General features: G+C 39.0%; 1 protein-coding gene across 8 annotated transcripts in view; it reads right to left on the reverse strand.

Annotated features, from left to right (window-relative positions):
- PTPRK (protein tyrosine phosphatase, receptor type K) overlaps positions 1-12154 on the reverse strand; it is a 608487-nt gene extending 596333 nt beyond the window's left edge. For 3 of the 8 annotated variants that reach the window (XM_019538015.1, XM_019538013.1, XM_019538014.1), the window contains exon 1: positions 11905-12145. In XM_019538015.1, the coding sequence (XP_019393560.1) occupies positions 11905-11998 (94 nt within the window). In that variant the 5' untranslated portion in view covers positions 11999-12145. Of the gene's footprint in view, positions 1-11904 lie in introns of all 8 variants that reach the window. The other 5 variants (XM_019538012.1, XM_019538011.1, XM_019538017.1 and 2 more) reach the window with 3 other exon arrangements.
- Positions 12155-12268: the final 114 nt, after the last annotated feature.

Consider the following 12268-nt stretch of genomic DNA (forward strand, 5'->3'; position numbering starts at 1 on the left):
CTCCCGAGGTCCCTTCCAGCCCTGATGTCTATGAAACCTGGGAAGAATGGGTTTGTTTGAGTCTTCCACACGTAAACTTCTAAAAAACAAAGTGCTTCACTTTATATAAATGTGCCCTTCATGCAAGTCTATGTAATTACAAGACATTGCTATTTTACATATGGTCCTTACAATTACCTATCTGCCAGACTACTAATCTTTTGCAATGCTCTGGTTAATCTACAAGCCTTTAACAGCCATAAATTGTCTCTTTCTGATAACAAGATCCCATGCGACAATTTGTCATAGGCAATTTTTCTGTTCTTACTATAATTTCAGGTTTCTTTCTTCATGCCAAAATCTATGAAATGTGTCTGAGACCATTTATTACAGGAAGTGACCAACCATATTGGAGGAAGTAAGAATAGTCTATAGGGACATCTGAAAAATGTTTCTATTTTCCCAAGAATTAAAAATTCTCTCTCAAACAGCCACAAGCAGCTAAAAACTATTATTAAACATCTATACACTGGCTTCAATAGCCAGCACTTTACAATTTATGTGGCTATAAAAACAAACATCACCTACATGTAATAGCGCTAAGTGCATTATAAATGCATAAAAGAAAAATCAGCATCTCAGTTATATTTCTTCAGTACCTCCCCTCACCTGAGAGCTGAGAAATTATGGGTCTTTTTCCCCCAGATGGATTCTGGAGTGAAGCAACCAGTCAAACAAGCTATTTCTAGTGTATTAAAGGAAAAAAAAACCCACATTTTAATACAGTAAAACAGCAACTAAATGCTTGTTGCCTTTTGCCTTGTAGCACACCTACAGTATCATTGTTTTTTTTATGATTTTACTCCCTCATCACAAGAGGTCTTTAATAATGAAAGTCCACTAGTTGATTACTTCACCTTTCAAGTATATTTTCAAGTTCCAGTGTCCTTCATCAGTCCTTCCTAAATTTCAGATTCTCTTTTCCAAACCCAGAGTTTTACATGCATGCACAAATTAGTATTTTCATATGACTTCACACCACTGATGCATGTTATTTATGAGGCAGTCTATGCTGAAGGTAGGCACATGTATGAGTACACGAGTATGAAGAGTTGTTTTGGCAGGGACGGGGGGGGGGGTTTAATGCTTTTAAACTATTTTGCAAAATAATAATTTCCAACCTCTCCTTCCAGTAAGCTGGTGACTTGCAGTTTTGGCTGCAACAAAGTCAATATCAATGTTTGTACAGATGTTTTGACACCATTGCACAGAGCATTATATTTACCATGTCTTTACTATTTTTTGCCCTACAAATAAGCTTTAATTATAAGTTAAAGTGTGCCCTTATTAGTTTCCAAGGTTTCCCAGTAGCAATCAGACAAACTCATGCTTCAAAATGTTAAAGTTTGATATTACTTTGTTACAACTTTACACATAAAGTTGCATAGAGATGTCTATTTAGTCAAAACTATGACTTAAGTACTCGTTATGTAATCAGAACCAGCATTATGATGGTGCCTCAAAGCAAATAAGAATATTCTTCTAGAAATAACTAAAACATTTTCCAATGTCATTCACTCATTATTGTATCCTCTAGGGACTGTCTAGTACATAAACTAATTAAATCTGAGCACTTCCTGCAGTATTTCCTTCAATTCTCGATTGCCAAAAGCTTCCTAATCTTGAAAGTTGAAGCCCATATGCTTCATACTTGAATGCAGATTTCTTTATTCAGTGCATCATCCATACTGGTCCATTTTACAGATTTTTCAAAGATATTACCTTGCAACATTGCAAAATTATGCTGAACTTCCCATTTTTTAGAATGCCTTCACTAGGCAAATTACTTATTTAAGGAGATGGCATACTTTTATTAGAGAAGTATTTTGCCATAAGTTACTTCACATGGACCTCTGAAATACAAACAAATCTAGCACTTAACTGTTTTCATTTCCAAGCTTCGGCAATCAGTGATGAGATGTTTATAGTTAGCATCTGGATACTATTATTGTACACAGCTATCTACCAGATTATATCACTATTTCTAGGGTCTGCAAATGCTATTAATAATTACAAATGCTGTTCTTCCAGATTCACACGCTCATCATGTAGCCCATAAACTTCAAGCTGAAGGTCCTAAAATACCTTTAAATTGACAGAAACTATGTAACATGCAGTCCCACTGCCCCTCCTTGAATGATTATAAAAAACAGCTGTGCCTTGCTCCCTCTACTCTAAATGAGCAGGCTAGGTTAATCTCCTCTCTCAAAAAGCTGGCACTTAACACAATTCCTTATTCCAATCTACAACTGATAGGAATGCAAATCAGATACCAGAAGAAAGAGACCTTTAATTATAAATACTATAAAGACATTAGAAAAGTGATATTAAAAAACCCACCAAAAGAAGCTTTTAGATTAATGTGTTTACAAATACTCAACTGCCTAACACTGATATGTAAATAAAGGATTTCTAAACCATTTGTGGCCTTCCACCAACCACTGGGAAAGACTGGTTATATGGAAGCACTATACGCTTTGAGCAGCCCAACTGTGATCTCATGGAGAGCTCCTGGGCTTTAAGAAGAATATCAATGAAACCTTAGCACAAATGAACACATACTGGAACCTCAAAGCAATATTTTAAGGGATCATAGTAGTGAGAGGAGTGCGCCCTCAAGTCACACGCACACAAGACATTGCAGAATCTTTGGCAACAGAGGGAGAGGGGGAGGTGCCATGCTAAACCAACTGAAAATATTGAACCTAACTCGTTTTGCCATACAACGCCACAAATTAAGAAAAGATAGAAAAGAAAATCCACCCAGTGCCATTTTTTTATCCAGAGTTAAATTAACTTGTAACCTAAGGAATTATCTTTCAACTATATTATATTGCACTAGTCTAAAGAACTTTATTTTAACAAAAGGAGATCATGTTCACTTTCAGAAAGAACTGTATTTCACCTTAAAGCAAGCCAATGGTTATGCACCAGAAAAGGCTTTGCTTTTATCCAGAAATAAAGCTGCCATTCTGTGTTCTGAAAACAGGTATATAAAAAAAAAAGCTGACAGATGGTTTGAAATGGAAAGTGCCTACTTCCTGATCCTGTAAACATTTCTGCATGCAAGAAACTTAAGAGTAGCCATGTTGACTTAAACAGAACCCTAGGTCCTTAAGAAACTACTCTGGCATTTAAGTGTTGGCAGAATAGGGCATATAGCCTTAAATTCTGTATTATCACAAATTTAGTTTCCAGTACAATGAAAGATGGATTACCAATAACAAATAACTACCTCAAGGCAACAGTTGGGGGCTGTCATACAAGTCATACAGCCCTTTTGGGCACTGTATGAAAGAAAACTGAAAGTTTTGCTGGTTTTGATTATCTTTTCAAAGAGGATTTTTTGCCTCTACTCCCACTTCCCCTCCACACATCAGGAACCCAGATCTTATCTAGCCTTACAAAAAAATAGAAATATGATTGATGCAAACAAAGCAGAAGCAGTGAAAGCTGACCAGTAAACAGGGGTATGGGGCTTTAGTCACACATTTTAAAACTGCTAATGTTTTACTTTTTACTTCAGCTATTAATCATTAGGAGAAAGAAACATGAGAACCAACCCACTCTTCTCTTTAATTAAGATGTAAAAACTGATGACATTTACTTTGAGGCCTTATAAAAGTCATCCATGAAAACCGAAAGAGGCTAGAAAACAAACTGGAATCAGAGGGGTGGGCAGCGAAAAGAAAGAAAAGCCAAGGACCTTTCAGGTCTTTTTTACTCTTAAAGTAGTTAAAACAATCTGTTTGGTTGGTATTAAATATATTATCTGCAGGTCAGAAACATAAAACAGATAAAATTTACCACTCAACATGCTATTCTGATGGATCACTTGCAAGAAATCCTCAACAACGAAAATTTTAAAAGAATTCAAGAAGACAGAGGTTATACAAAATATGAAGCTATATTCAGTATTTTAGATTAGTCAGCTTTGATGACTTACCTTTCTAACTGCTGACTGTTTTCAAGCTATGAAAACAAAAACCCAATACCGTATGTGAAGATGGAAAAGAAATTCAACTATTCCTGTCCACATGTATAGCCACAGACAGGGTATAGAGGAAGACGTCTCAAGAACTAGTAAGGTAGAGCTAGTCACCCAAGATAATTTAGAGTATGCAGAGCCTGAACAAATTGAAATGACATGGTTTTTTTACAAGTCAAAATGTTCTTTTATTACCACCATTACTGGCAGGATGAAAATGAGCCTATTATCATTTTCACTTCTCATTGTAGTTTGGGAAGCAGAAACAGCAAAGTGAAACATACAAGTTTGAAGCACTTTTGCTTACCTTTTTTAAAATGTACTTTAAAGTCAACTTTTATCTTAGGTTAATCAACAGAATTCCTAAGAAAAAGTTATTGTATAGTAACATTTCTATGCATTAATCAAAATTCTAACCTACAACACTTATTATCTATTTTAAAAAAAGAGGTTTCCAATTCAATAAGGTAAACATTAAATCAGAAGCTGCTAGAAATTATTTTAATTAAAAGCAAATTTGTTTTGTCATGGCATTTTAATCTGCAAATTAATTAGACTCATATCCAACTGTATGGTTTTGCTTTACTGTTATAGAAGGGGAACACATACATACAAAGCCACAGCACACCACTCAACTCATAAGCATAAATATGGCAGACAATGTGTAATAAAAACAATTAATATGATTATGCCACTATTTAATTGCAGAAGAAACTAAAACTGGCTTCAAAACAATTAAGTCTCTCATAATACATCAGTCCCAATCACAAGGGAACTGCTGGAAGAGCATGAGAAACTGTATTTTTTTAAAATCATCTATTGTACAATTTTCTGGGAATTATAGCCATATTAAACTATATTCTTACAAATCCATACCTTTAACAGAGCCCATCCTGAAATGGCTTACTACCAAGAACAGTCCCATGCTGTTTATATTATAACAAACCCCATTATCAATACCAAGTGTTTGTATGATAGGGTTATAAAAATCATAAATATACCCCCTGTAATTACTGTACTGAGAACACATTATTACAAATACACCATATGCATTACTATGGCATTTTGTCAACCAACTTCCTTCCTTTTCCTTAAAAGGTACTAGCCTCAAGCCACACTGGTTTTGCCGACTTAAAATTTGAAACAATTTATAAATAAATAAATAAATAAATAAATAAATAAATAAATAAAAAGCCCCTGGCAAACAACATAAAAACAAAAGTTTAAGAGGGCATGAATTCATAAATATTTTCTTAAGAAAATAAGCATTTTCTTTTTATTACTGGATAGTTGAACCAAGATGTCTCCCTCAGGTTTCATTTATATTTCAAACGTTATGGTGCATGCACACGCACACACCCCCTATGCCAACAAAAACTGTAACACACAAGCAATTATGTCTGCAATTATTCCAGTGTCCAAATTGGTTCTTAACCTAATCCAAGAAAACTGGCTACACTAAAGTGGGTTGCCACTATAGCTTCTGCAGCAGATCCTTGGTTTTATAAACAAGGCCCTCCTCTCCTTTTATGCATTACATTTTTTTTTCCAAAGACACAGTGTGAATGTCCTTTAACAAAAGAAGATTCTGAAGTCAGGAACTTCAACCTGACCATACAAACACAACACGCCAACCCCTGCAGATGATACCCAAGCAAGCATAGGAACCAACTTTTATTTTTGCCGGGGGGGTGGGCCTAGATGACATACATGTGGAACGTTTTACATATTTCAGGTGACAGCCCCCTTTCCCAAGTGGGGCCAGGATCCTGAGACCCTCACATACTCAGCAGCTCTGCAAGCAAGGTATTAGGTAAATACAACACAACTAAGAGGTGATAGCCTCAACCTTAACGTGTTCTTTGCCCTCAGTTGCTACCAGGTAGGATATCATCCCTTGGGCAAGAAAAGCAAATCAAGTGAACTTGATTAATTTATCCTGAATACAGGTCTTTGACCCAGACCCTATCAGACACCACAAATAAATTAAATGTCTACCTCCCATCCCATCCTCAAGTACATTTTCATTTATGGAGACCCTGGTGAGAAGATATCATCACTGGCATGCACAGAATATAGAATCCCTTGCAAGTATTTAACCTTTTTTTCCCTTACTACCACAACTAAAATGCTGTGTTTTCCACAGTTGCTTGGCCTATTTACCAGCACAAGGAGGTTCAGAATTTGGCCGAACATGATTACTGCCCCACTTCTACAGCCTGTTGCAGTTATGTTTTATATGTTAGTTCTTAAGATCTTGCTTATTTTCATTTGTCAGACAGTACTCTTTGATTCTGCTCAATATTTTAAAAATTGTAAACTGCTGAAAATAAGGACAAATATGACTCAGACATGGATTTAGCTGTTCAAATAGTCACTGAAAGTAGATTTACTCAGATTAACAAATGGATCATTCCTAAATGAAAAATGTGGAGTCTCACCTTAAATGAAAATTAAAATGGGGTAGAAGGGGAAATTCCCACCACTATTCCTTCAGATACAAGATACTACATGTCAGTGTTGTAAATGTTTATATTAGGATTTCCCCTTCTTTGAACAAAAGCCACTTACCTGCATAAATAACTAGAATAAATGGTACTCTTAAGTGTGCAAACAAGTGGTTAATTGTGACCTTACCCACTAGAATTAACTAATACTATACACTGATATCTCACCCACATCATCACCTCTGCATAAGTATAAACAGCCTCTAATAGTCTCTCAGTTTGCCTCTATTCTCAGGTGTTTGTTTAAATAGTTTATTTTAGGATAAGTTCAAATGGAGTTTTAACAGGTATTCTTCCAAGTCATATATACTCTATATTTAATGTGAGGTACTAAGAAAAAAAATGCACCCTGCATAAGGAAGACAAAACAAGATGCAACATTTCCACAACACAATCAGCTAAAATAGAAGGACTCCTACCACCGGATTAGCTACCAAAAATTCACTCTACCATCATATGTCTTAATTTCTGCCTCCCCACCACTTCAACAGCTGTGTTTGTTTTGTTCATGAAATAAAACATGTGTACAAACAATACTTTAACTAATCTTTATGTCCTACTTTCAACCCCATTCCAAATGCCTATGAACAGCAGCTAATCTTCTCGTGCCACCAGTCTGTAAAGCAGCACCAGTCTTCACAAGACATACTGCTTCTATTAAGTTTAAAATTGAGACTAACTGTAAATATAACAGCAACACTTGGCCAACACAAATACATGCAATAAAATATATTGGCTATTTGGCTTAGCAAAGGAAAGGCTAAGAAGGCAGTGTCTCACTCATAAACCAAAGGAGGGAAATAACCTATTTAAGATGAAGCATAATGTTGGCACAAGAATAAATGAGAATAAACTGGCCGGGAATAAGTTTAAGATAGAAATTAAGATTGAAATTAAAAGGTTTTAGATGCATCATAAGAGTGATATATTCAAAATAGCCCTCCAGACACACAGTAGGATGGCAAGAAACCTAATTGTTTTTTTTAAAAATGGTCTTCAGCAGTTTATGAAAGATGCCATATGCAACTATGCCATAGTATGAGACTATACATAAGAATATGAGACTGGAACAGATCTGGTAGGCCCAGTCCCATGTGGCTAGGTAAGCTGAAACTCAGTTTGAATCTACACTGTAACAATGCATTCACTAGTGTTAATCCTCATCCAAAAAATCTGTGTGGAAAATCAAGCCCGAGCCCTAATAAAGCTCCCAAAAAACCCAAAATGATGAATCTCAATTCCTTGTCAATAAGGTTTCTCTGGCTATTACAGTTTGTCAGACTGCACTGACCTATAAGTCAGATATACCTTGGAAGAAAGTGTTATTCCAGGCTTTGGGTATTTGAAAACTAGATGGGATCACGTGATTTAAGAATATTTCTAATTGCTTTTGACTATTTTAGTAATGGCCTCAAATGTTATTATGGATTTAAAAAATAAAACATTAATTTCATTTTACTGAGCATAAGTAAAGAGTTTGGAGTGGTTCCCTACACGTTTATACCAATATGATTTATGTAAATGAATTTACTTTATCCAATGTATTCAATTATTTCATCAAAATTACTTCATTTATAAGGAAGCTGCAGACTAAAGACTAATATCAGACTTCCAAAGTCTATCTTTGGGAGAGAGAAGTTTTAATAACATTTATCCAAAGGCCCAGAGCTCTACAATGCTTAATCCAACAGTAGTGATTGCTCGTACATGGAGAACATATTAAACAAGACAATATAAAATCATCTTCTTTAATTATTCCTAATTAAAATATGTTCCAAGATATAAGAACTAATTTCAGAAGTTTAAATATACTATATTAACCTCAGTATCCTAGAAATCATAACCTTATATGCCTAAAGTAAAAAAAAAATGAAACAAACAAACTTGTATGGATACCCTCCAAGGCAATACAACTCACAATACTGCGGTTAGGGCCAGATGAAAACCACTAAATATTCTGCAAAGATTCTTTTAAAAATTCACTTTTTTCCTAAATGTTAAAATATTTATAATTAAGCAGCACACATTTGTAAAGAACAAGTTCTTAAAACATAACTGATCTTTTACTTATTAAACTTCAAAGTCGTAAATGAAACGTGTGTGTGTGTGTGTGTGGAATACCTAGCCTCAAATCAGACATTGCTAAAAGGTTTCAACAGAGGAAATCTAAGCTTGCACAAAGTCTAACGGCCATGGAAAGATGCATAAAATATTATGAAAAGGCAAGAAACTTTATAAAAATCTTAGTTATACCTTTGAAAAAATAGGTACCTACCATGTTTCAGCTGCATTTGAGGGAGTTGGTGATTGCATGGAAGAAAAAGCTTCCATATACAGTTATTTAATCTCAAAATCCATGTTGCTTCTCTCTCTCCTCTCATTGCTGTTCTCATTTTTCCTGCATTTTCTCTAACTTGCTCCTCCTCTGCCTTCCCCCCCACCGCCCCCCATCTCCTTCCCTTGTGCTTTCGTAGAGCCCATTGGGAGGGAGTACAGATACCAGAAAAGCATTTGGAGGAGGTTTTGACAAGCTTGTGGGTCACAGTTTGGCCAGCTCTGTACAGCAGTGCATCACACAAACTAAGCTGAATAGCAATACTAGCTTTCAGGTCTGGTCATTATTCATGAATCAAAAAATGTTTGAAAGACCACAAACAAAGAGAAAAAAAACAATTGTTCCAATTAATGCACTGGATATGCATTAGTACAGATGCTGCAGGTACTGGTAATAACCCCAGATTGAACCTGGATCTCTGTTAACGATCAGGAAGAAAGGATGAATATTAACATCTTTTTAAATTCTCATGATTCAAAGCATAATAATACACAGGATGCTGGACAGAAACTAGAATGAGCTTTAACTTGGAAAACTGCAGGGTAATATATCGGAAATAAATCAAAGGGAGGCATTCAGAAAGCAGTAATGCTGTTAGCAACTGTAGGGTATAACTAGGCAGTAGACTGGATGAATCACTAAGCCATCTACAGGGAGGTATCATGAAGTAGAGAGAAACAGCATTTCTGCACATGGTACAGGGAAACCCTCACCTTGGGTATATTTCTGAACCCTTTATAAAAAGATTTGACAAGAAATTCAGGGATATTCAAAAGAACACTATTAAGATGTGTCAGTGGTTGGTTTGAGACTTTGAAAAGAACATTAAATTTGCACAGGTTCACTAAATTTAGGACATTCAAGGCTGGACTAACTATCAAGAAACAGAGTAGAGAACTACCCCACAACCATGTGTGGGTGGAGGGGGACATACCATAGATCCTTTTATTTGGTGCATACTCCCTGCCACCAGTAGTCTGTATGTGACAGATTACTAATAGTATCTGTATCTTTTGATACAGAACTTGTAGTATCTGTATCTTTTGACAGTGTCAACTGTTAAAGAAAGGAAAGCTTCTAACTGATGGAGTTCTGATCATTAAAACACTTTGCCACTAAAAACTTAAGTCACGGATATACAAAATGAGGTCAGGTAACCCTGCAGACGCAGCTGTAGATCACAGTCAGAAGCTTTACCTATTCCTGTCAGAGTCTCCCCATATTCTTTTATGTTAACCCACTCAAAACAAGTTTTTTGCTTTTTGTTCTCTGCTGAACCCCAAGATGGCTTCATTTATATTTTCGCATGAAATATGGAAGAACATTCAAGTTAGCACAACTCTCTGCACCTTTTCATGTCATTGTTCAAGCTAATAAAAGCAAGTGCCTTTAGGTCAGATGATACATGGAACACTTGACCACTTCAGGTGAGTGTTATTTTATAATATAGTCTAATTACAAAACTACATTTCCGTGAACAGAAGTGACACAGGAAGATATTTTATGTTTTGGCCTAACACTTTATCAACTCCTGTAATAGGCCAAGTGCATATCTGGGACTCCCCCCACCCAGGCACCCATTTCTTATGTGAAGCGGGAAAAATACTGTGAGCCTTGCTTAGACGCAGAATAATAGCACGCAGCCAAGTCAGGCACAAGGGACACAAAAGCTCTGCCTAGGATCAAAATTACCACATTTGTATCAGCATCTTTTTTCTTTTTTAAGTAACAATTACTATGAGGCACATTTTCTAACCAAAAAGAGAAAGACAGGAGAGGTGAGGGAAGAGCCCCAACTCTTCTTTGCAAACTGCCCTAACAGCCTTTCCAGATCTCATGAACCCGGGCACTTTTAATCAGAGTAGTTTCCTAGGTCATGGTTTTTATCCAGGGAGTAATTGCTGACTGGATAGGGCCTCTCTCAAGTCTCTTCAGTCTGCTGTATCCATTGTAAGAGAAACATGACACACCAGGAGAAGCCAAGCAAAAGCAAACCCAAAACAATTCCTCCCCCTACACACACGTTTCATTCATTTACAAAAGTAGCTTGACAACCCTTTAAGCAGTGCTCCCAATCAGTCCAGACTTCCACGCTACGGAGCACCTGGAAGAGATGTGCTCACCCCACACGTATTCATAATCCAACTCCCTGACCAAAACACAGCTCCTGCCTCCCATATCCATCACTAACATGGTCACAACCCTCTGTCTGCAGTGTTTCATCCTCCCTGCCTGACTAAGCTGCTGCGGCCGCCTCATTGTTACCTTCTCACTCTGCTCTTTGCAATGCCTAAAACCAACCCAGAGGCGGCTGCAACCTTTTTCATAGAAAATGAGGGCTGGCTAGGACCTCAGGAGGTCATATAGTCCAACCGCCTGCTCAAAGCAGGGCGAGCCCAAACTAGATCAAAGCTTTGTCTACCTGGATCTTAAACACCTCCAGGGATAGAGCTGCCACCACCTCGCTGGGCAACCCCGTGCTTCGCCACCCGCCTAGCCAGAAAGTAGAGTGGCTCCTACCAAGAAAGGAGAAAGTTTTCCCCCCTAATACCCACCCTTAATTTCCCCGGCTGCAACTCGAACCCGTTGCTCCTTGTTCTGTCCTCAGTCTGGCTCCATCCGCTTTAGGAACCCGCCTTTTCGGGCTGCTCTGAAATCCCCCTCTCAGCCTAAAGTCTTGTCCGGGCTAAACCCGCGCGCGGCTCCCTCAGGAAGTCACCGAGACGGGTCTCAGAAAGCCTGTGGCCCCGCCGAGACCTGGGGAAAGGAGCGAGGCGGCCACACAAGTGTGTGGTGGCGGGGAGGGGAGGGGAGGGAAGGGGGAAGCTCTCGGCTGCGGACGAGACGAGGCGGGCTCCGCTCGGAGGACAGCGAAGCCCCCCCGGCCTGCGCAGCAGGTAAAGTTGCTAAGTTTAGCCGCATGGAACCAGCCGGGATGGAGGGGAGGGGGACACAATCCCCGCCGTGCCGCCCAGGAGTGGAGGGGAGGGCTGGAGCGCAGCCCAAGTGGCGGGGAAAGTTGGGGAGGCACTCACCTGCGGAGAGCTGGGCGCGGGCCGGGGAGGCGGCGAGCAAGGCGAGCGCGGCCAGCAGCGGCGGCGGCAGCAGCAGGCGGTTGCCCGGCTCCATGGCCGACTTTGCAGAAGTTTTGGAGCTGGGGCCGGGGCTGGCGCGGGTGGAGCTCCCGTCCCGTCTCGTCCGTCCGCAGCCCCCCGGGCGGCGCACCCCGGCCCTCGCGAAGCAAGCGGCAGCTCCTCTTACTCCGGAGTTACTTTGCTTCCTAGCGAGCGGGCAGGGGAGGAGCCCAGCGCTGGCGTCAAGCCCGAGCCTCGTCGGCGGGGGGGACGTGGGATGCCGGCCTGGAGCCCGGGCGCAGGCAGCGCCAGCGCCTCCTGCCGC

This window comes from Crocodylus porosus, unplaced genomic scaffold (assembly GCF_001723895.1).
Source record: "Crocodylus porosus isolate Cpor-Errol unplaced genomic scaffold, CroPor_comp1, whole genome shotgun sequence".
Classification (NCBI taxonomy): Eukaryota; Metazoa; Chordata; order Crocodylia; family Crocodylidae; genus Crocodylus; species Crocodylus porosus.